The sequence below is a fragment of the Paroedura picta genome, chromosome 15 (assembly GCF_049243985.1).
Source record: "Paroedura picta isolate Pp20150507F chromosome 15, Ppicta_v3.0, whole genome shotgun sequence".
Lineage (NCBI taxonomy): Eukaryota > Metazoa > Chordata > Lepidosauria > Squamata > Gekkonidae > Paroedura > Paroedura picta.
The window spans coordinates 2654669-2678030 of record NC_135383.1 but is presented as its reverse complement, the minus strand read 5'-3'; the positions used below and the strand labels follow the sequence as shown (position 1 = coordinate 2678030).

At 53.2% G+C, this 23362-nt stretch overlaps 1 protein-coding gene and 1 long non-coding RNA gene across 2 annotated transcripts; one reads left to right on the top strand and one right to left on the bottom strand.

Annotated features, from left to right (window-relative positions):
* Positions 1-7875: 7875 nt before the first annotated feature.
* SLC25A33 (solute carrier family 25 member 33) lies at positions 7876-22201 on the top strand. Its single transcript, XM_077312549.1, has 7 exons — positions 7876-8011; positions 15861-16040; positions 17033-17110; positions 18432-18532; positions 19938-20004; positions 20328-20611; positions 21692-22201. The coding sequence occupies exons 1-7, from the start codon at positions 7959-7961 to the stop codon at positions 21892-21894; spliced, it is 966 nt and encodes a 321-aa protein (XP_077168664.1). The 5' UTR covers positions 7876-7958; the 3' UTR covers positions 21895-22201.
* On the bottom strand, positions 21221-21692 carry LOC143824815 (uncharacterized). Its single transcript, XR_013226883.1, has 2 exons — positions 21500-21692; positions 21221-21357 (listed from the first exon to the last, which is right to left on the bottom strand). It is a non-coding gene; the product is annotated as an uncharacterized LOC143824815 (long non-coding RNA).
* Positions 22202-23362: the final 1161 nt, after the last annotated feature.

Sequence of the window (23362 nt, the reverse complement as noted above, 5' to 3'; positions counted from 1 at the left end):
TTTAAGGGCGATGGAAGCGGAGACCTGCCTCGTCCCTTTCTGCCCCCCCCCCTTTCTTGTGATCTGCCTGATTCCACCTTTGGGTTGACCACTGGGGCTGGGTGTGACTACCCGAGGAGGTGGGTCCGGCCCGGGAGCCTTCCCCACGGAGAACTTCCAGGCCGTGCTTGGCGATTCCTTGCCTGGGAGCATCTCCCCAGCAGCCCCCGGGGGCACCGCAGCAGAGAATGCCACCCCGCAGGGGGCAAGGGAAGCCCCCCCCTCTTCCCTTCCCAGTTTCTCACACACCATCAGGGTCCAGGGCAGGGGAGGCCGAGGGGAGGAGCGGTTTTTCCGATCCAGGGTGCAAAAAACGGATGCACACAGGGAGAATTGTGTTCAAAGGCACACAGGCAGGCGCGGGAGAAATTCCAGGCATTTTTCACGTGCAAATGGATACTACCTCGGAGAGACCGTAGACTAAAAGACACTCCTTGTGTCTGGATCTGGCGGTCCATCTCTCCTCGGCCTCCCCCCCCCCCAACCCCTCCAGTTGTCGGGAGACGGCAGAAGAAAAGCCTGAGGGTGTCCGGGGGGCATTTTTGGCCCTCCTATCTCTGGCCAGCAGCTCCTCGTTCAACTATTTTGAACGTATATTCAGCATTAGCGTTGGGTGCTGTGTGTGCAGAACATAGAGGTCTGAGATGTTTACAGCCTGGGAGATTTGGTGCAGAGTTTCGCTCTGTCATAGAAGTGTGAGACTCAGCACAGTGGAGAAATCTCCCCAAAAAGTATACTGCAGCAAAAGTTACCCTTGCATTTATTGAAGGAGATCGAGTTCCTGTTCAGGTTGCAGTCGAAAGGAGAGAAAAATGTCCTTTCCCCCATCAAAAACGGCCACCAAGTATCCGTGGAAGGCCATGTGGAGTGAGTGAAAGGACAAAGGGAGAAAGGAGGGGTCAGAGGGCAATGCCCAGGTCCAGACAAATCTCATTCAAGGAGACGACGCCTGGCCACCCTTAAAATGACCTCGCACCCCCCAGTGGTGGCAACCGAGCTAGCAGAGGCAGGGTCCAAGGTCGTAGATGTGGTCATCCACTGCATGGTCATAGATTTGCTGTGAGTGACATATTGAATGATCTGCAGAATCGGGAACCTGGGAAAGGGAGACAGAACATTTGGTCTGTTTCTAGCCAATTGGTGTTTGCTGTCCAATCCCCCCCCCCTGTTTTCCCCCCAGCCTGCTTTTGACTGGAGATGCTGGGGATTGAACGGGGGGGGGGGGGGCTTTCTGCATGCCCAGCCGATGCTCAGCCGGCTCTCTTCAGAATGCGCTGAAAGGGGGTGGGGGCAGGGGGGGGGGTGACGTTTCCAGGAGCCTGGTGCTACCCGCATGCTTCAGGATCTCCTCGGCACAAAGCGGAGCCAGAGGTGCCTGTGGCTGATGTGGTGGGCCTCTCACATTCAATGGAGCATTGAGAGGCGTGAGGGGAAGGGATTCGGGGCAAGGCATTTCCTGTGGGCAGCCTGCCTGGGAAGGGGAAGAGCACCTCCCGCAAAAGATGCCACTGTCTGTCTGGAAGGGAAGCAGGAGAGACTGAGGCGCAGCTGCAGGGGAGACAGAGCGCCCTTTGCCCCCCCCTTCCTCCCGCACTCCTGCAGCGGAGACCCCCCCCTCCACCGCCTTGTCTCCAAGATGCTCCCCAGCCGGCTGTAGACGCTGTCTAGACTCCCGGGGAGTATTTATAACCTGCCGAGTGGCTGTGCGCAGGGGTTTGTGGGCACACAATCAGTGGCATTCAGCTCGTGGTTTTTTTCAGTTGGGGGGTGATTGAACGGGTGGGCCTTGCAAAAGGAGAAAGCCACCCTGATTACCCGAGGAAACGAGGGGTTCCTTTGGAGAGCGCCCAGAGGGGGCAAGGAGGCTGGTTATACCTTTAAACCCCCAGGAGGAGGTTCGGCCACGGAATCCTAGTTTCTGACATGCGGAATGCGCCGGGCATCAAATTTGGCAAAGCATCCGGTGTACATGGCTATGCCCCTGCATGAGAAGGGTGAGCCGTATGGGGGTTGATGGCAGGCGGGCCGAACTCATTTCCGCCTTGCCTGGCCCAGCTCAGCTGCCACGGGAAGCTGCGATGAGGACCAGGAGTCCTGGCAACCGCCAAACATGGGAGGCGCGCATGACTCCATGTGGCAAGGAGGTGCGGAGGTGGGCTGTAGCTGGAGTCCCTGCCGACTCTGCTTGGGAGAGACGAACAAGGAAGACTCCCAGGACCGGGGTAGAAGCTTGCCATAAGGAAGCTTGCTGGGTGATCTTGGGCCAGACACATGCTTGAGGCCAGTCCTACCTCACAGGGCTGTTGGAACTCCTGGCCACTTATCCCTCCCATCAGGGAGAGCAGGGACAGGGCCCAGGTTTGCCCATTTTGCAGATGGGGCCTGTCCTCCCAGAATGACAGCTGACCTCTAGAGTTTAGTCGCTCTGAAAGGGGGGGACTCTCCGACTCCCCCCCTCCCTCAGCTACACCTCTAAATCCCCGAGAATGTCTCAGCACAGAACTGGCAGCCTGAGATGGGCCTGGGCTGCCCCTCCGCCCTCCATATCAGGCTGCGTGCAGCGGCCATTCAGGAATTCGGAGATTTCTGGCTGACTCTCTGGTTCGGCTTGTGGAACGGCCCTGTTATTTACGGCCCCCGATGGCCGATTGGGGCTCGGGGTTCTCCCTTCCAGTTGGAGCCAGCTCATCTTTGCTGGCTGTCCCCAAAGGGTGTGCCCGTGACCTCGTGACCCCCACCCCACCCCTGGGTCGTTCCCCGTCTTAAAAGATTCTGTCAGTCCACAGCACATTCCTGAACGGATGCCTCATTGCTCTCCAGAGTGGGCTGGGGAGGGGGGAGATGCATCCAGAACACGGACAGCCCAAACCTCCCCCAATCTTGCTGCTGGAACTCCCAGCCACACCCCTGGCCCAGAGATTTTGGGACCCCCGAAGAGCTCCCCGGAGTGAAGTTGGGCTTCTGCCTGCAGTCTTCTGCTGCCCTCTGGTGACGACAACTGTCAACAACAATTTTATTCTTGCTGTACCTGACGGAGGAGTCGGATAGTGGCCAGGCTGGTCTGAAACAGGAAAACAAAGCTTGAGTCCAGGGAAGCCTTAAACCAGGGGTAGTCAAACTGCGGCCCTCCAGATGTCCATGAACTACAATTCCCAGGAGTCCCCTGGCAGGGGGCTCCTGGGAATTGTAGTCCATGGACATCTGGAGGGCCGCAGTTTGACTACCCCTGCCTTAAACAAACCCAGTTGCCCCCCAAGGTGCCCCTGCTCTCAGTCTTTGCTCTGCTTCTGAAGAAGTTAACTGTGGTGACTCTCGACAGCTCTGCCGTCCCTCCTGGACTCTGGCTGTTTTCTGCTGCTGCACACCGACGCGTACGGCCAGCCGCCTTGACCTAAGAATCCTGTTGGCCTGAAGGAACAGAGCAATGTTGGAGTCCCGCAGCACCTTCAGACTCAGAAGCACACAGATCTGGGAGATGCAGACCCCCGAAGGCCATCCAGCCCTGCCCCCACCTTCTCTGGGACGTATAAACCACACACTCCTGACGGGGACTCATCCAGTTGTCTCTTAACAACTTTCAACAAGGGAGACTCCACCACCCAGGAGCCCCCACTGCCCCTGTGGATGTCCGGGACTTTTTCCCATTGTTTAAAATAAGGCACAGAACATCATTATAGCGATATAACCATGTCAGTTTGTGCAACTGAATCCCCAGGTTTCGTTTTGAACAAAACTCTCTGTCCAGCCCCTTCCTGTGAAAACAGAAGCCTGCCCCTTTATGGCTCCATCATGGGGGAGGTTAGAGACTTATTTTGACAGCTGGGAATTCAGAGAACCTGTTATACTTGTATGATGGTATAATGATATCACAGTACGAAATGGGTCCTTGAAGAAAGTCCCCAGTGCTGGGGGGGGGGGGGGGATTGGCAGCGCTGGGAGCAGGGAAAATGGCTGCCGTTTCAGTGTGGGAATCCAAACTCTTTCTCCCATGCGGAAGCTGCTGCTTTAAGGAGATCCGTTTCCAAAACATCAGAGAAGGCACCGTGGGAAGAGCTGGGGAAACCCCAGGAGGCTCATGAAAGCATCAGGAGTCTGTGGAGAAACAGGAAACTAACCCGCTTTCCCGTTGCGATGAGTCCAAGGCAGATGACTTGCGTAGAAAGACAACAAAATAAGACTATTTTTGTTGTGCTACTTCAGAGCAACAGGTCTACCCGCTTGAATCTATCTTTATGGGTAGAAACAGCCCCTGACAGATGTTCAGGATCAACCTGGGGTGCAAAGTGAGCCTTTCTTGCTTGCTTCTGTCTTACAAACAGGACAGAACAAGTGAGTGCCCACAATATGCCCGGAGGAATCCTCTATGCCCCGTGCAGCTTTCTTTGTGCCCCCAAACTGCCATGGGGCCTGCTGCAGCTCCCTTCCACCATCACCGCCAGCCAGCCCCCAGCCTCCCCCCCCCTCAGCGCTGGGTCCACTGCAGTTCTCTGTCCTTCCACTTTTGCGGGGGAAATGAGCATGGTTGTCTGGGCCTTCACTGACAACATTTCTGTGTACGTGTGCAGGAGGACATTTAAAGCTCTCAATGTCTGTTTTAACCTTTTCAGATTTGTCAGAAAACCCGGGGAACTCCACAAGTCTGCAAAACTCTCTCTCTTAAATCGGGGTGGGCCCAGTCGGTGGATTTAAGTATCTGCAGAGGGTCCCACACTTGACTATTAGATATCTGTTGTGGACAAATCCCACAACGTACATTCTTAGAGATGATTAGGGCTGGAGTCTTTCATCAATATAATCTGATGTTTCCATTTAAATGATGTTTCCATTTAAAATCTTCCAATGAGCTAAATAGGCAGCCCAGGAATACGCACCCACATTGAAATACGTCTGTAATCTTGAGAGGGGAGGTGCTGTCTCTCCATGCGCACGTGTGCAGGCATGCTTCTCCTAGGATGGCATAAGGCGACTGCAAGTGGAGCCCGGACAATTTAAATGCAAAGCAGCAATTATGTCCCCACCTGACTCTCTGTTTCCCAATTGGCTGCTTGGAATCACCTCCTTTCTCGAAAATGTCTCCTAATCCGATTTCCTGCATCCTGTTTAAAAGTTCTTTGGTGTCCTTTCCAGCTGGGGAAACCGGTTCTGTTCCACACCTGAGTGCTGATTATTAATAAGCCTTTGGCGGCCTGCCTGGGTGAACTCCTGGCCTTTCGCTGGCCATCCTGGGCTGGGTGCGAAAGAAAGGCCGCTTCACCCACATCCAAGGCAAAGACGCCCACATCCAAGGCAAAGACAGAGGAACCAGGCTGGCTGATTCGGCTACCAATCAAATTTTGAATATTATCAGCGCTGCTTGCAAAATGGGTCATTTTTGGATCATGTCTCAGTGCAATTTATTCTGCACGCTCAGCCGCATCTGCTCAGAATTCTGTGCTGCTGGATCAGGGAGGTGTAGGAGCTGCGCCTGGTGCCAGAGCACAGCCATGGGGAAATGTGTTGAACCTCCTCTCCGCATTCAGACATTCTAGAGTCATTTTATTTTCTGTTTTTTTATACCCCACTTTTAGTTGGGGCTGAGAGAGCTCTGAGAGAACTGCCCTGCAAGAGCAGCTCTGAAAGAACTGGGTTGGATTCCCCGCTCCTCCACATACAAGCAACTGGGTGAACTTGGACCAGCCACAGTTCTTTTAAAGCTATTCTCACAGAGCTCTCTCAGCGCTACCTACCTCACAGGGTGTCAACTGTGGCGAGAGGAAGGGAAAGGTGCTTGTAAGCTGTTTCGGGGCTCCTTCGGGAAGTGAAAAGCGGGACATGAATAACCAGCTCGTCTTCCACCCCTGGCTCTGACTTTGGGCTGGGCGGTCTGAGCATTGCAAGAGAGTCACTTCCTGGACCTGGCTTGTACATGCGGTGGCCACGTGTGCCAGGTTGGGGGGGAGGGGGGGACGGCTTGAACTCTAGGCTGGGGGAAACTGTGGTCCTGGGATAAAGGTGAAGGTCTGCTGGTCATCTGACTGGCGGGGAGCCTGTTTGCTTCTGAAAATCAAACACAATCACATGCTCCATGGACAACAATCTGACCTGCAAGCAGAATGCTTATCGGGGGGCGAATTCAGATAAGCATCCTGAGATCACGGGGTCATTCCTGCAGTGGAGTGAAGCAACCGGCCTCTTTGTCCCCCCATAGCATGCATGGGGTCACTCTTGTCCATCAAGGTCACTCTTGTCTACTCAGACCAGGAGCCGTTCCCCAGGGGCTGTGGCTGAGTCTTTCACATGACCTTTCACAGGGATCGAATTTGGGACCTTGTGCATGCCTAGACAGGAAGCTGCCTTCTACTGAATCAGGCCCTTGTTCCATCAAGGTCAGAGCTGCCTACTCAGACCGGCAGCTGCTGTCTCCAGGGTCTCAGGCAGAGGTCTATTATTATTATTATTTATTTATTATTATTTATTACATTTCTTACTCGCCTCTCCCCGAAGGCTCGACACAAGTTGCAATATTAAAAACCCCAATAAATACCCTATACATATTACAAATGAGCCTCTTGTGGCGCAGAGTGGTAAGGCAGCCGTCTGAAAGCTTTGCCCATAAGGCTGGGAGTTCAATCCCAGCAGCCGGCTCAGGGTTGACTCAGCCTTCCATCCTTCCGAGGTCGGTAAAATGAGTACCCAGCTTGCTGGGGGGTAAACGGTCATGACTGGGGAAGGCACTGGCAAACCACCCCGTATTGAGTCTGCCATGAAAACGCTAGAGGGCGTCACCCCAAGGGTCAGACATGACTCGGTGCTTGCACAGGGGATACCTTTACCTTTACATATTACAAACACAATACAAATTACAAAATACAAAGATGTGGTGGTAAAATGTTAACATTTCATACAACCCACCCTGAAACTATACTAGAGGGGAATGAGAAAGAGGGTGCTATTGGCATTCGCTACTGCTACTCGTAGAAGGGGGGCCCCTGTTCTGCCTTGACATCCGGCCTCAACCATAGACGTGGCGTTTTACAGGCCCTGCAGAAAGATGGAAGCTCCTGCAAGTTTCTGAGTCCTTTCTGCCGCCTGTTTCTTGGCTTTTCTCACTTTATCATAGGCCGCTCTTGCTGCTGCATCTGTTAGAACCGCCAACGCCTGAGACAACTGATGAAACAGCTCTGCTGCTTTGGGATTCTCTGGATTTTTATCTGGGTGGCAGGTCAATGCTTTCTGTCTGTAGGCCTTCTTCATCTCTTTATCCACCGCCTTCTAGCCCATGCCCAACAACGTGTACAAGTCCAGCTCCTTTCCCATCACCACCTGCCGAGTCGTTTTAACTGGAGATGCTGCCGGGGATCGAACCTGCAAACTTCTGCCTACCACCGATCAGGCGGAGGTCTTTCTCCACACCCACGTGCCTGGCCTGACTGGAGAGGGCGGGGATCGAACTCGCGACTTTCCACATGCCGAGCGGAGCCTCTCCCGCAACGCCCCCGCAAGGAGAACGGCAGCCACGCCTCCGCCACCCGAGCGGACCAATGGGCAGCCGGAACTCCCGGCTTCCCACGAAAAGGGTTCCATTCAAAAAAACCCCGCAAAGCCGCCCGGGAGCCTGGCCACGCCCCCTTCGCGACGTCCTCCTTCTGCCAGGACGCGTCGGCGCGAGCCTCCGCCACACCCCCTCGCGTGCCGGGGAGCCAATGGCGCGCCGCGGGACTCCGTGACGTCGGCGGCAGCGCCCACTCTCCGCCGGCGCCGCCCCCGCGGCCGGCCTGGGCGCCTCGTGGTTGGCCGGCGCCGCACGTGGAGCTGGCTGCCGGCATCGCGTGACCCGGGCGGCTGGGCGGGCGCAGGCGCAGTGAGGCCGCCTCCGGCTCCATTCGCGGCGGGGACGAGTCGGCGCGGAGCTCGTGTGGACGCGGCCAGGCGGGGCGGGGATGGCCGGCGCGGCGCAGGAGAAGAACACGCTGCTGCACCTCTTCGCCGGGGGGTGAGTGCGCGAGGGGGGGTCGCCCCCCATCCCTCCCCCCCTATTCATCCCTCGCCCCCCCCCCGCCCTCGGTCCCTTTGATGGACTGGCGGTCAAGAAAATGATTGCAGCCTCCTGATTGGTCATAGAGTTATTAGATGGGCTCTCTCTTTAACTTTGTGCCCAGTAAAGAGGAACTTGGCTTCCGCCCCCCCCCACCGGCCCCCTCCCCATTTATCCCTGCCCCCCCCTTCCGGACCCTCCCCCATTTATCCCTCGTCCCCATTCATCTTTCCCCTTCCCTATTCATCCCCCTCCCAGACCCTTTCCCATTCCTCCCTTGCCCCCACTCAGCTCTCTCTCTCCCCCCCCCCATTTTCCCCATTCATCCCTCAGCCGGTGTCTTCGTCCCTCTCCGCGCGGCTCCGGTGAGTGGGGCAGGTGGGCTTGGCCGTTCCTCGTGCGTGGAAGCCCCTCGCGCCCTGCCCCTTTGCGCTCCTCTCCGGTTCTCCTTCCCTTGCCTCGCCCGGCCTTTGATCTCTCCCTTTGATCGCCCCTTTCTTTCCTGCCTTTTGATCCCCTTAATTCCTTTTCTCTCCTTATGCGAAGAGCGAGATGTGTCGGTGGCAGTAGAAAGGCTCAGGAGTCCAGGAGCACTTGAAGGGCGGACCAGGTGGGAGCCCTGACTCACCCAGGCTCCTGTCCGGCCACCAACGTGGCCTGTCTTTAAAGTGCACCTGGACTCGCCCTCCTTGCCCTGTGAGTAGCAGATTAGCCAGCCTTCCCAGTTGTGATCTGTACAACGGCCTTATAAGGTAGAGCAGGGCAATTTGCCCTGTAAAGGTGAGAGAGGCGGGTGTGCTTGAGGCCACTGGGGAGCTCAGGGTTGCGGTAAGACCTGTCCTGTCTCTGTGGCTCAGATGCTGGGCTCTTCTCATTACTTTGCGTGTTCCGTTCATCCCCTTCAACAGTTCCTCCTTATTTTTTGCCTTCTGTTTAGTACGATGGGAGCTTCCATGTACAGGGGCAGTCTATACTGCCATTGCTGGAAATGAGAAGGTGAAGTGGAGGGGGGGGGCTTGGTGCCCTGCTTGCAAGCAGGCAAAAGCAAGCAGCTGTCAAAAGACAAACACAGCCGGGGGGGGGGGGGGAATCTTTTTACTGACCCAGCAGGGCTTCCTTTCTCTTCTTTGCTTCACCCCCCCCCTCTTTATTGGGCTGCCTGTTTTCCAACAATGCATAACTGACTTACAACATTTGCCTCCTTAATCTTCTGTAATCATAATCAGCTTTGAGACTGTGTCTCCAGTGTTTTGTGTCTCTGTTTCTGAGTAATCTTTCCAAGAACTCTGGAAGGTTATTGGATGTGGTGGAGATCAGTGATTTGCATAGCCTCTTTTTTAAAAAAGGGATTGGTCAGATTAATAGAGGGAGGGTCTGTGGAAGCCTGTACATTCCCAGGTGTGCTTCTCTTGCCACCTGAGCAGGTTATGGCCAGGTGAACATGCAAAAGACTGGAAATGCCATCTGCAAATGCGGGGGAAAGGGAGTCCAAATGAGACCTAGATTGGGTGCAGATTGGGCATTTCCCCTTTTGTGTCAAATTGGCAAGGGTGGTGTGTGTGTGGGGGGGTAATTTCAGCATAGACCAAAAGAAAATTGTGCATCTTATGCCCATGCCCTCAAGCAGTCTTTGTAGTTGCGGTATCAACTGGGAGTGCCAACTTCTGGCTTGGCATTCATCTCTGTGGAGGAGACATCTCCCTTGCTCTTCGAGATGGAGAAATCTCATTGGCTTTCAGGGCCTGTTCATCTGCACTTTGCATCTAGAGAGAGTTTCAAGTTTGTGCAATTCTGCAAAAGCTCTAAGGATGTCGTTTCCATTTGTATTTATTGGCAGTATTCGCTTAGGAGTGGAAACTGGCTGTGTGTGTGTGTTTAGCTGCTGCTTTTTCCAGAAGTTGGCATTCCCTTCAGGGCTTGGAACTTGCTTTTCGGTTTTTATAAATCTTGGGCATGCAATAAACACACTGAATGGTGCCCTGCTGTGTTCCTTCCCCAAGACTTGACACTTCTGTGTTTTGCTTTGGGCAGTTGGCAAAAACAGAAGGCATGCCTCCCTCCCTCCTCCTCTCCCTAACCCTAGTGGACTTCGGCACGCTTGGCCTCCCTCCACTGAATAAAGGCGATTTTCCTGAAACCCAAGCAGACTGCTGTGTACTTAAATTGTCGCCCTCCAGTGCATGTGTATGTTTCGGAACAGTTGTCAGGCAGAAAAACAGAATGGACACTTCTGGGAAGTACGGCGTCAGGGCTGAGTCAGGTGGATCCCTGAATCCCTGACCGCTGCTTTCTTGAAGAGTAAGGACAGCTGACTGACGTCCAACTTGCTTGTGAGTAAATAGATTCAGTGTCAGATTTGGTGTCACTTGAATGGGGATGGCCTAAAGAGAAGCAGGATTTCTTTCAGGATTTCCATTTGTGCACAAGCGATAGGGATGCTGACTTCAGGTCAGGAAATTCCTGGCGTTTTGGGAATAGAAGCTGGGAAGGCCAGGGAGGGATCTCAGCAGATATGAATGCCACATCCCCCCCAAAAAAGAAAAAAAAAACAGGATTTCCATCAAATCTGGCCAGCAGATATAACTCTAGGAGTCTCCAAGCCCCACCTGGAGATTGGCAACTATAGCACAAGGTGTTCAAAGCCATTCAAGGCTGCTTATTGGTCAAAATACAGACACAGGGAGGATGGGTTTATATGTTTGTTTATTTATTTGATTTTTATGCCACCCTCCCATACGGCTCGGGCCAGTTTACATAGAATCATAGAGTGCAGAATACTCACATCCCTATCAGTCATCCACTGTCACCTGCCACCCCCTTGAGCCTTCACAGAATCAGCCTCTCCCTCAGATGGCTCTCCAGCCTCTGCTTAACAATTTCCAAATATCACATCACTGGGTGATACATGGTTTCACGCACACACCCCACCCTTCCTTTTTGTATGTTAGCATCCAGCCTGACAAAGAATTCTGAAGGACTCTACATTTTGGGACCATGTTTTGTGTTCTGAAGGGGGGAGGAGGAATTGCGAAGATTGTACATTCTGGGCGGGTGCGTTTCCTCTTCCTGTATGGCAGGCTGGCCCTGCTATCTTTTCAGAGGCTTCCTTTAAAACCCAAAATTGCTTTTCTTGTAAAAAGTGGCTTTTCTTGATAGAGACAGGAGTTGTTTCTGTTTTGCTCTTGCCCTGACCGGCTAAAGCCCTCTGCTGGGTCTGCTCCCCAGAGCTCTTGATTAGCTTGGCTCCTTGTTTAGCCCTCCCTTCTCGCCTGGGGGCTGCCGTTTCTTCAGGTCAGGTCGGGCCCCAAACTGCTGCTCTCTGGCTGCTCCACCTTTGCAAAGTGCTTGCCTTCCTCGCTCTTAGCCGTGGAAAACACAGGCTGTGGTGGAACCCCACACGCACTCTCTGGAAACCTCAGTGCACAGTTTTTTCAGACTCCTTGACCTGCAATTTGGCACGGTTGCAGTAAGCTGTCTGAAGCAATTCTGCTGAGAACTTCCTTTCCGCAGCGCTGGGTGCTTGCCCAGGGCGGGGTCATGCACGGTATGCTTCTCCCTTGCAGTGGGGTCACCTGAAGATGCCAGCCTGGGTTTAGGAAATACCAGGTGATTTGGGCGGTGGAGCTTGGAGGAGGGAGAAAGGATGCCAATCCCCAGGTGGGATCTGGGGATCCCCCAGTTTTATAGCTTGGCAACAGAGATCACTTCCCCTGGAGAAAAAAGCTGCTTTGGAGGGTAGACGCCATGGCATTATACTCCACTGAGGTCCTGCCCCAAATCCTGCCTGCTCTTGGCTCCACACTCAAAAGCCTCCAGGTATTTCTCAATCCAGAGCTGGCATCCCTAGAAGGGGAGGAATCTTCATGGAGTGGAACGCCCTACATTGCACCCCCCCCCCAAAGCAGCCCTGTTCTCTAGGGGAACTAATCTTTGCAGTCTGGAGAGCAGCCAAAATCTTTGGGCTTCACCTGGAGGCTGCCAACCTTACAGACAAAGTGCCCACTTTACATTGCCTCAGATAATTACTCTCGATGTTCCACAATTAAGGATACTTATGCCCATTAACCTTCAACCTTGGCATATTTATTTCCTTCACTGTATTCTCCCCCCCCCCCCCCGCAGGAATGAATCCAGGCAGATGGCAACCTTATTAAACTAGCCTGTTATTCCTGTTTGGCCCTGGAATCCATTCGCCGTTTTCATCCTGCTGTACGCTAATTAACTGCTCACCTTCTGCCTAGGTGCAGGGACAGGTAGTTCCCATTTCACTGTCTGTGACGAAGTGTGCATTCTCACGAAAGCTTTGACCTTGAATAAAACTTCGTTGGTCTTTAAAGTATATATGAATAGATGTTAGCCCTTTCCCCAGCCAGCTGGGTGACCTTGGGCTCACCACGGCACTGATAAAGCTGTTCTGACCAAGCAGGACTATCAGGGCTCTCTCAGCCTCATCCACCTCACAAGGTGGAAACCCCCATGACCAGGATTAGTCTACCAGGGGGCTCTTAGATTCTGGTTGGCTCCCGTGGGAACCTTAAGCTATATTGTTTGGACTGACATGACACCTTTGTACAGTGATGGAGGGGGGGGGGGACTGAAACCCAAGGGCCAAGAGGAAGGGGGGGGGTTCTGGTTGATCAAGCAGAGTGCTTTTTAGTCCGGTCTCCATGGAGCTAATGGCCTGTTTACACTCATCTCTTCACCCCCCCTTTCTCAAGTTCAATAAGAATTGCTGTATCAGGCAGACGGTCTGCTTAACTGAGCATCCATTTACTACCCACCCGGAGGCTTTTGCCCCCCCCCAAGAGAAGGCCATCTGTGCCGTTTGTGTTCAGTATTTCCTAGTTAGAGGTATACTGTCTCTATATGTGGAAGTTCCATTCTTGCTCTTGGACCAATGATCCATCCAGTCCAGCACCGTGTCTCACAGGGGCCGGAACCCAGGGGCCAGCAGGCAAGAAGCTTCTATTTTAGGGATCTGTGCATGATTTTAGGGCTTTCCTCTGTTCCCCGGGGCTATCAGTCATGCGCTTGCCTGCTGCGTGGAGGTCCCATGCTGTAACGCTCGTGTGCCCAGCACAGAGGGGTGTGCGGAGCAGCTGTGCAATGGAAGCTGGAGAAGCATGCAGCCTGGCAGGGAAAGTAAAGCAGCTGGTGACCCCAAGCGTTAGGCGGAAAGCACGTGCGCAGTTACGTCAAGGGGTGTGCGCATGCCATCTCGGGCTGCCGAAATACGTGCATTTGCACCGTATTATCTGGTGCCGTATTTTTAGCAGTGGGCATGACGCCCCCTCGGCCAACTGAGCTGGCCCCTGCTACACTCAAGCCCGCTCCAGGAAAGCCGTCTTGTATGTCGCAGGTTGGGTTGCTGATGTTTTACATTCATGGAAAATGGCTGAGCAGAACTATGGGCAGCTGCCAGCCATAATAGCTAAGTGGAACCTCCATGGATAGGGGCAGTGTGCCCCTGTTGGCGAAGAACAGGAGAGGGTTCTCAGCCACGTGCCCGGATTGCATACCCAGGGGATGCAAGCGTTGGAAGCCCAGTCCCCTGCTTGCCGTTGTGTTTGCCGAGCTTAAAAGCGAGCATCGCCCTCTCGGGTTGTGTACACAAGACTGAGCGTAGCGTAGACGGCCCCTGGACTCCAAAGTCCTAACGGTGCCTCCTCTTCTGCAGACTCTGCTCATCCTCATGAGCGGCCTCCTCTCAAGTCTTGTCCGGTTGAATCTGTAAGCCGTCGGGGGGGGGGGGGGCGTCACGGGTCTCCAGCCAAAGTCAGCCGGATTAAAACGGCTTGAGAGGAGAACGTGGAATCATCCCTGGTTTCTAATGCCTTCCTTCCAACTGCTTGCTCTGATTAGTGAGCATATGTAGGTTTCCCCCCCTTGTATCAAAAATAAAAAATCTGGAATGGGTCAGTGGCTGGATTGGCCGGAGGGCCGACAGAGGACAGGGCAGCAGCCCATGATAAGTTTAAATGTATAAATAGCCCCTGACTCGATCGCCTAGGGCAGGGGTAGTCAAACTGCGGCCCTCCAGATGTCCATGGACTACAATTCCCAGGAGCCCCTGCCAGCATCTGCTGGCAGGGGCTCCTGGGAATTGTAGTCCATGGACATCTGGAGGGCCGCAGTTTGACTACCCCTGGCCTAGGGCGAACTGCTGTCTCCTGCAGGCAAGGTAGCTCAACGGAAGTTGTTTCATGTTGGAGTTTTCACGTGTCCATTTTAATATTAGTTGTAAGGCAGGATAGCAAAATACTTTTATTGCTTGTATAATTATGTATTCCCCCCCCCCCCGGTTTGCTTCCACCGGTCTGGAATATTCTTGATAATACCCCCCCCCCCCCCAGCTCTGACCCCCGATGCTTCCCTCCATCCACTGGACTTTGTTTATACCTCTTCGGCCCTCCTTGGTGTTAAAGTAAACATGTCACTGAAGACTTGGCTAAAGGTTTAAAGTTCCAGAGCGGAAGCTACAGTTTCTTTGTGAAGGTCAAGGGCACACAGAAGCCTCCGTGGGTCACAAGATAAACAAAGGATCGCTGTGTGGTTATCAGAGGTAATTTATTAACGGCGGTATCTTTTCAGATTCCTCCTTCTGCCCATCCTAAACCGGACCGCCTTGGAAGTTCTGCATACTGTGAAGGGCTCTGGGATGTGTTCTAAGGGAACTGCGGGTTTGACATATTTTGGGGTGGAGAGGGAGGAACTGGATTCAGTGAGAAATACAGGACAGTGGTCCAGCATGGCCAAAATTAACGTCGTGTCCTGTGGCGAGCCAGCGTGGTGTTGTGGATGAGAGCAGCGGACTGCAATCTGGAGAACTGGGTTTGATTACCCACGCCTTCTCTACATGCAGCCGGAAGTGTGACCCTGGGCTAGTCACAGTTCTCTGAAAACTGTTCTCGCAGAGCAGTTCTCTTTCTGCTCTCGGCTCCACCTACCACACAAGGTGTCTGTTGTGGGGAGAGGAAGCCACTTTGGAGCTCCTTTGGGTAGTGAAAAGTGGGGTAGGAGAAAACCCAGCTCTTCTTCTGTACTCTGGTTTGTTCCGGCTGCGTGCTCTCATTTTGGGTAAACTGATTAATTTAACCCTGGAGAGTGCAGTAGTTGAGGTGAAAGGAATTGCCAGCATCCTAGATTCTTCGGGGCGCTGTTGGGGTTGTATTTCTCCTGTACACATGGCTGGTCCTGCATTCCTTTTCAGTGGCAGAGAATAAACTCCCAAATGGAGGGCAGAAGGGACCCCGATGGCCATTTCCTCCTGTTCAATAGGCCAGGGGTCCCAGACCCCACAGGTGGATGTTCCCATTGTTCTTGTGTGTATGGGGGGGGGCGCATCTAGGTCACCCCTCTTCTGTCCGACTCCTGAAGTTTTCAGACGTTTCGCGAGAGCATTAAATTCCGCAGCAGGTTGTTAAAATAACTAGGCGTTGCCGCGGTGAATTAAAGTGTGCCACAGTGCGTCTCTTAAAAACCCACTTCAAATAATAACAAGATAGCTGCACAGTGGGCTCGCCAGCTGACAGAGCCAATAAAAACAATTCTGGCAGGTTCGTATGCTCGCGCACGTCAAATGCCTGGTATTGGTTACTCAGCCAAGGGAAGCAGCTTTCTGCACATGCCCAGGGGCAGCGTAGTTCCTGGAAAGAGACCCAAACCCGTTCCAAGCTGTAAGGATTTGTCATTTGGCCAAGTAGCTGGCGGTCCAAACGGCGTTTCCAGACCATTTCCATGTGAGATCAAACTGGTTTGCTTCTAACGGTGGAAGTGCTGACCTGGGTTCCTTTTGTGTCCTTCTCAGGTGTGGGGGCACGGTGGGGGCCATTTTCACGTGCCCCCTGGAAGTGATCAAGACGAGGCTCCAGTCTTCCAAGCTGGCGTTCCGGGCCATCTACTACCCCCAAGTCCAGCTGGGTGCCATCAGTGGGGCAGGGGTGGTCAGGCCCACCACGGTGTCTCCCGGGCTGCTTCAGGTCCTCAAGTGAGTAGAGGAGCCCACCGCCTATCATAATTATTTTTATTTTTAAAGAAGAGGTACGGATGTAGTAGAAATAGAGGGGGAAAGGCGGAAATTGTTGGAGTGCTGTTCCGTAGGATTTTCTTGGGGAGATTTTTACAAGGTTGGTACCCAGGTCTTTCCAGACCCCTCCGTGTTTATCCGGCCTTGGGACCAGCATGACTAGGTGTGCGTGGCAAAAGGAAACCGGGCCGACAAAGAACTTGGTCGTTAGATACGATCAAAATGGACACTGACCAGAGCCTCATTCCACTAGACGAAGCTCTGTAAGATCGAAAGACATGGCGACGATCGAGCCATAAGATTGGCAGAATTCAGACACGCCCTGAGCCTTTGGGGAGGGCAGTATATAAATAAAATAAATAAATCATTGCAGAAAAGGGGTCCGGCTGCTACACAATGTGTTAATGGAACAGAGAACCTCTCCATAATGTTGTTGTCCTTCTCATAATCTTTACAACGACCCTTCCTTCAATTCTTTTTTACTTCTAAACGATTTAACCAATCTGTTTTAACGCTGTATTATTATTTACCCTCATGACTAGATATCACACATCTCAGTATCCCAGCTTAACTATGACCACTGATACTCTGCAGCTCCTGTCGGCATTTCCTTAAAATCTCATCCGTGTCGTTTTTGCAGAGATCAAGGAAGGCTCAGGGCCAGCCCCCCCCCCTCTCTCCCCAATAAAACAAATCTTAACTAAGCCAATTACTCTGGCAGGCAACCCACCAAATCTGTACAAATTGTATAATAGTGCATTTGGCTGCATGGGAAGGCTGCGGCACTGGAATAATTCAGTCGCATTGCAAGGTTCCCGAGTTAACCAGGACTTGGCCTATTCAAGACGGGCCCTTGGCAGACGTAGCTGCTGACTATCATGATGCGGGGCTTGCAGGGGAGATGCCAGGGTTCAACCTTTTGCAAACGTTACTCTCTTGTCTTTTTCTCGCAGGTCCATTTTGGAAAAAGAAGGGCCCCGGTCGCTCTTCCGGGGGCTTGGGCCAAACTTGGTCGGGGTCGCGCCATCGAGGTACCGATCTTGAAATTTGCTTTATCTCTACTTTTAACGAAAAAGGCCCTCGGATTACTTGATCCATTCTGAAAGCTGCAGCCCCAGCATGGAAAGCACGGGCATCAGTAAAGAGGGGACTGCAGTGATAAAACCAGATCCCTTTAAAAAACAAAACAAAAAACAGGCAGATGGACAAATGGCTTGCTGTGCACTTCAAGGCTTTTAAATTTCCGTCGTCAGAAATTTATTTCCAGCCCGCCGCTCGTGTAGCGCTGATGAAAATCAAAGCCCCCAGTGGTGGGGGTCTTGTTCCAATCAGCTCTTTACCCCTTCAGCAAGCCGAGTCTGACTAAGTTATGCCTGATAAGCAAAAAGATGCTGATTTGATCAGAGTTAATTTCCCCTTGTTTTTGTTTTTTGCGCACCAGTAATAGCCAGATACACTTACAAATTCCTTATTTTCCCAACAAGGAACCGTTTTAGATTGACCCTCATTCCTTCCCCGGAGTTGCAGAGTTGGACAGTCCCACGCTGGCCTTGGTGCCATGTTGGCATCTCCCCCGTGAACGAGCTGGACAGAGCGCCCAGCCGAAAGAGACCTCCTTGCGCCTGAGTCTCTCCAGAGAAAAAGGGCACATTGTTTGCAGCTCTGCTGTTCTGCTGATAGGGCTTTGGCGCCAGGGCTTTGGCTGGGGCCAGAACTGGGGAAGGGATCTGAGGCTGGGGCAGGCATCAAAAGGCATGTCTTGGATCAGAAGGGGCATGGCCGGTCATGCCAGGGGCCTCTTTGGGCTAGCTGCCAGTTCTGCCTGGCGGCCCAAATGCCCCTGGAAGCTTGCAAACGGCAGCAAAGGGGTCAAACCTTTTTTTGCCTTAAGTGGGTCACTGTTCTCAATGTGGAAGTTCCCCATAGTCATTGTGATTCACAGCCAGGGGTGGACCTTCACCCACTTCTGAAGCCAAGTGAAACAGCGATTCTAACTGCCTGGCAGTCCAGCCTGCCCCAATCTTGGCAGAGATTCATTGGTATCCCCCCCCCTTTGCCTCTCAGGCATATCTCGAAGCTGAGACCAATCTGACCCGTTCTCAAAACCAGCCCCCCCTCCTGGAAAAGGTCTTTCTTGGCCCATCAGTCCAGCAAGTAGAATCCCTTTGGGAAAACAGCCTGTCGAAATCCTTGTCCCCAGAGTCTTTGTGGAGGCATTTCCGTGAGGCAGAAAAGTGAGAGGCGGCAGGGCTCACACTGGGCTTTGGCCACCAGGCGGCTCGGCTCCAGGGGACACCCGCCTGCTCTGGGTTGGTCCCCGTGCGCGAGTTCGAAATTCTCTCTTGTCTGCAGGGCCATCTACTTTGCCTGCTACTCCAAAGCCAAGGAGCTCTTCAACAGCGTCTTCGTGCCGAACAGCAATGCCGTCCACGTCTGTGCAGCTGGCTCTGCAGGTGGGGGACCATCATGCATTGATTGATTGATTGATTGATTGATTGACTATTATATTTATTAGCCGCCTTATCTTGTGAGAATCAGTGCAGTCTGCAATACGGGTGAAGCATGTAAAATATACATTTAAATGAGTGCATCTATTATAATACCAAAGCAGATGTTAAACAATTCCCCGCTCTCCTTCCATGGGAGAGAAAGAGGGGGCTCATAAAAGTGGTCCATTGGGTTCTGACCACCCACTCGAATCCAGCTGGCGCCTGTAAGGGGGGGGCAACTTGGGCAGCGCCTCTGTCCTTCAGATGTGGGAGGAGAAGGCGATGGGGATTTTTTCCCCGCATCTCACACTGTGTGAGGCCCAGGCTGTTGGTGCTTTCAGATGTTCAGGCCCCAAAAGCAGGGAAGCTGAACTTGGAATACGCTTTGAATGGAGGGGGACAAAGTGTAGTTAATAATGCAGAATGCCTTTTTGGGAGGGGGGGATCTGTCCAATTTGCATCCTGAGAAGGTGCCAGAGTTGACCAAATTCTCATGAAGGTTTCCAGCGATGCCGGCCTTCAGCAATGCTAAGCCGGAGGGGGGCGGCAGCAACAAAATCTGCTTCCTTCCAGCTCTGCTGGCAAGGAGATGCCCCTGAGGCCGGTCCCAGGCAAGTTCCGCACAGAATCCGGAGGGGCTGTCCCGGCCTCGGAGGGGCAGCACTTGCAGGGCTCTCCAGTTACACAACCTTCAGTCTGGCTGCAGCCAGAGAGGCGCTCGTAATAAACAAGCCTGACATGGGCCGGTTATGTAAGCAGGCAGGGCAGGGCAGAGCGCCTCGGGAGACACAGATGCCCCTCCTCCTGGGGAGTCTGCAGGGAGCCCTGCTCTGGAAAGACTTTGCAGAAGCGGCTGTTAAGATCTGGAGTGGGAACTTGGGAGTGGGAAGGAGCAGGGTTCTGCTCAGCGAGGGCGGTGCGGGAGGAATATTTTGGACTCTGGATGGGTTGCGAGCGCTAAGGCTCTAAGATGGGGGGAGACGCTGCCATTTGGCGGTGCCGGGACAGAGCTGGACAAAGCAAGGTTCTGACTCCACTCGAGGCGGTTCGTATCTTCCCGGAGTTTCCCCCTTTCCCCCTGGATGCCCGAGTCCCTTCTGCAGGAGTCGGATGACTCCACACCGCCCTCTAGAGTTCACGGGGTGTTCTGCAACCTTCCCCAACACGTTTCTTCCGGGAGTGTCAGGGTTAGGGCCGGAACTGAGGCTGGCGAGAGAGCGAGGAGGGCGATTTTATCAGCGGAGTGAATCCCAAGACACAGACTGGCGCATGCGCTTCTGTTCAGCTGCTCCACGCATGAACTGCTGCTGGTTTTAGCTGCCCTGGCCTAGAGTGACCCACTTTCTTTTTTTTTTCACCCTCTTTCCAGCCTTTATCACAAATTCACTGATGAATCCGATCTGGATGGTGAAGACGAGAATGCAGCTCGAGAGAAGGTGAGCACCGTCGTGAATTCGTCAGGAGGGCCCTGCCGGGTCAGACCAGCGGTCCCTCTAGTCCCGCGTCCTGCCTCAGAGCAGCCGAGCTGGAGGTCTGACAACAGGGCACAGAGGCCAGGGCCTTCCCCAATGTTGCCTCTTCGCCCTTTCTGAATTTGTCCGATCCCCACGGAAGTCTGCCTAATTCAGAGGCATCAACACCGTTTTAGATTTGGGGTTTTAAATTCCCAGGGGTCAGTTGGGGCAGGGTGTCCCCGCAGGTCTTGTTCCGCTTCTGAGGTTTTGCTTTCTCCCCCCCCCTCCCCCCCTCGGCGTTGCAGAGTCAGAGATTCAAAGCAGAGGAACACGCTGCAGTGCGCGACTTACGTCTACCGGACGGAAGGGATCCGGGGCTTCTACCGGGGGCTCACGGCCTCCTACGCGGGCATCTCGGAGACCATCATCTGCTTCGCTATTTACGAGAAGCTGAAGAAATACGTGAACAACATCCGGCTGTCCCCTTCGCCCGCCGGCGGGCCGGAGCGGGCCTCCACCAACTTTATCGGCCTGATGGCTGCGGCCGCAATTTCGAAGGGCTGTGCGTCCTGCATCGCTTACCCCCACGGTATGTGTGCCACCGGGGTAGCGTCAGAGAAAAAAATGGCTGGTGTATAATTGGGGTGGGGGGCACAACTTAGAACCCAGATCCCCAACGTGGTGCCTACTGAATGGGTGGGACTCAGAAAGTGGGTGGGACCAAGGGGGTCTTTTGCCCAGCAAAGCTTCTCATAGGATGCCAGAGATTTGATTGGCTTTCTTGTAAAGTCAAGTGTCTAGCTCAGCCTTTTTCAACCTTTTGACTGTGGAAGAATGATTTTTCAGGCATTGAGGAGCCCCGGAAGTGATGTCAGCTGGCCACACCCCCAGAAGTGACATCAGTAACTGCACCTTTAGCCTTCCTTTTGCTCCTCCCCTGCCTTCACTACTCCTCTGCCTCATGTGGGCCGGAAAGAAAAGCAGGAGCTGAGAAGAGAGCTCTGACCCCCCCCCCAATATCACGCCCCTTCAGAGCTCTCACGGACCCCCAGGGGTCCACAGAATCCTGCTCGGGAATCCCTGGTCTAGTTCCTTGTTTGATGCACTTTTGAAAGTGCACAGAATTTCAGGAACCAAAACTGAACTCTCTCCACTGATTATCCCGTGTAAGCAAAGCATAACTAGCAAAGCAGAAGCATACAAGACAAAAAATGACGTTTAATGAGCAAAAGTCGCCAATCTTTCCAAGCACGTGGGCCTAATGGTTGCTGCAGGAGGCGGAGCCAAGCACTCAGTGTCGGGCAAAGTCACACGTTGACGTTTCAGGTTGAAGATCTATTTTAAGAGAAAGACCCCGGTTCACTTGTTTATAGGCTTTTGCCGCCAATCGTCCAAGCCATTTGGGGAGAGAGCAGTCCTGGCTCTCGCCCTTCCATGAACCATCCCGACTGCCGCGTTCTTCTCCCGTCAAACTGACCTTGCCCAAGTTGCTCAGTTGGCGAACAGCCCAACGCCGCTGCTTTCACCCCAAGCAGTGTGGGGGCGATGTGTGTCAACGTTCTGTGACATCAGAGCAGCTCAGCCAATGGCGATTCAGGGACTGGGACCAGCGGTCTTTGGCATATGCGTGATTGTGTGCGTCTTCCTCTTCTTTCCCCCCAAACCACAGAGGTGATTCGGACAAGACTCCGGGAGGAAGGCACCAAGTACAAGACGTTTGTGCAGACGGCCCGGCTGGTTGCCCGGGAGGAGGGCTACCTGGCCTTCTACAGAGGACTCTTTGCGCAGCTCATGAGACAGATCCCCAATACGGCCATCGTCCTGTCGACCTATGAGGTGATAGTGTACCTCTTAGAAGAGCGCTGCAAATAGCTGGCCGGAACGCTGCCAACGGCCAGATGGACAGACGCCACGGGCCGGTTTCCTCCCCGAAACAAAGACCCTTTTTTCTCCGCTGGCGCAGGACTTGAGAAGTTTGGGATCTGCTGATCATGTTGCTTTATTTTTAAAAAAGCACATTTTATTTCTCCCTCCTCCCCCTTTTTCTTCCTTTTGGGTACCTGTTTTCTGAACTGGTTTGTCCGTAATTCATGTTCGTAGTTAATTATAACTTTTTTTAACTTAATGAGGTTCAAAACTTAACGATGACTAAATTAAATCGCACTATTTAATTTATGTACAGATGGGGTCAGCGGTGTTTTTGAAATCCTCCCGCGTCCTCCCCCCCCAGCCCTTTATCGTTCCTCTGAGAAGTAAAGCAGAGAGCTGGGGTGGTGGCTAGTGTTGGCCAGGATCCTGGGAGAGCCATGCCCAGATCTCCACTTTGAGCGTGAAAGGTGACGCTGGGCCTATCACAATCTCTCCGCCTGTCCTACCTCGCTGAGTGGTTGTTATGAAAAAATTAAGAAATCTGAAAACCTTGCATTTTTTTGTCTCCTCAAAATCAAGTTTCTAGTCCTGATTGAAAATGCAGGCTTTAAAATACATAGGCTTTAAAACAGGTTGGGACAGCAATAAGGTTGCCTAACCCCTTCTAAAGCTAGGTGAAAGGTGACGTCTAAGAGCTAGTTTTTAAACTCTGCTTTTCTCTACTTGAGTTGTGAGTGTCCAGCATAGTGCAAGGGGTTGGACTAGATGACCCAGGAGACCCCTTCCACCTATTATTCTATGATTCTAAGAAGTCTCAAAGTGGCTTATAATCACCTCCCTTTCCTCTCCCCACAACCTTGTGAGGTAGGCAAGGCTAAGAGAGCTCTAAGAGAGCCCAACAAGCTTCCTGTGGAATAGGGAATCAAACCCAGTTCTCCAGACTAGAGTTGGCCACTCTTAACCATTATCACACTAGCTCTAATCACCAGTTAGAACCTCCATGTGCAGAGGTAATCTATCTCTTTATCCACACAACCCCCCTGCAAGGTAGGTTTGGCTGAGCGTAACTGACTCGCTCAAGGTCACCCAGCAAGCTTCTGCAGCCACAAGAGCCCCTGAAGGTTATGCTGACTTCTGCCAAGCGCTCTGCCCACCCCAAGCCTCAAAGACATCAGGCTCTTGTCTAAGTCTTGGGAAACCATGCACAAGGGGAGGCCTAAGGCGACCCGAAACTGGGCTCCAGATTGGGGCAACCTCCTGGAGGATGACAACCCCCAGATCCAGTAGCAGGAAAATCAGGAAAAGGGGAGGGGGTCTGCACTTGCTTGGAGCAGCTTGGCTCTTCCGCAGAGTCGTGAGCTGCAGGGATCCGGCCCCGTGCGCAGGATCCCGACGGGCCGCTTGCTGCGCGCACGTCCCAAGTCGTGAAAGGTCCCGCACGATCGACATGCGCGGGGCGCGCCATCCGTGC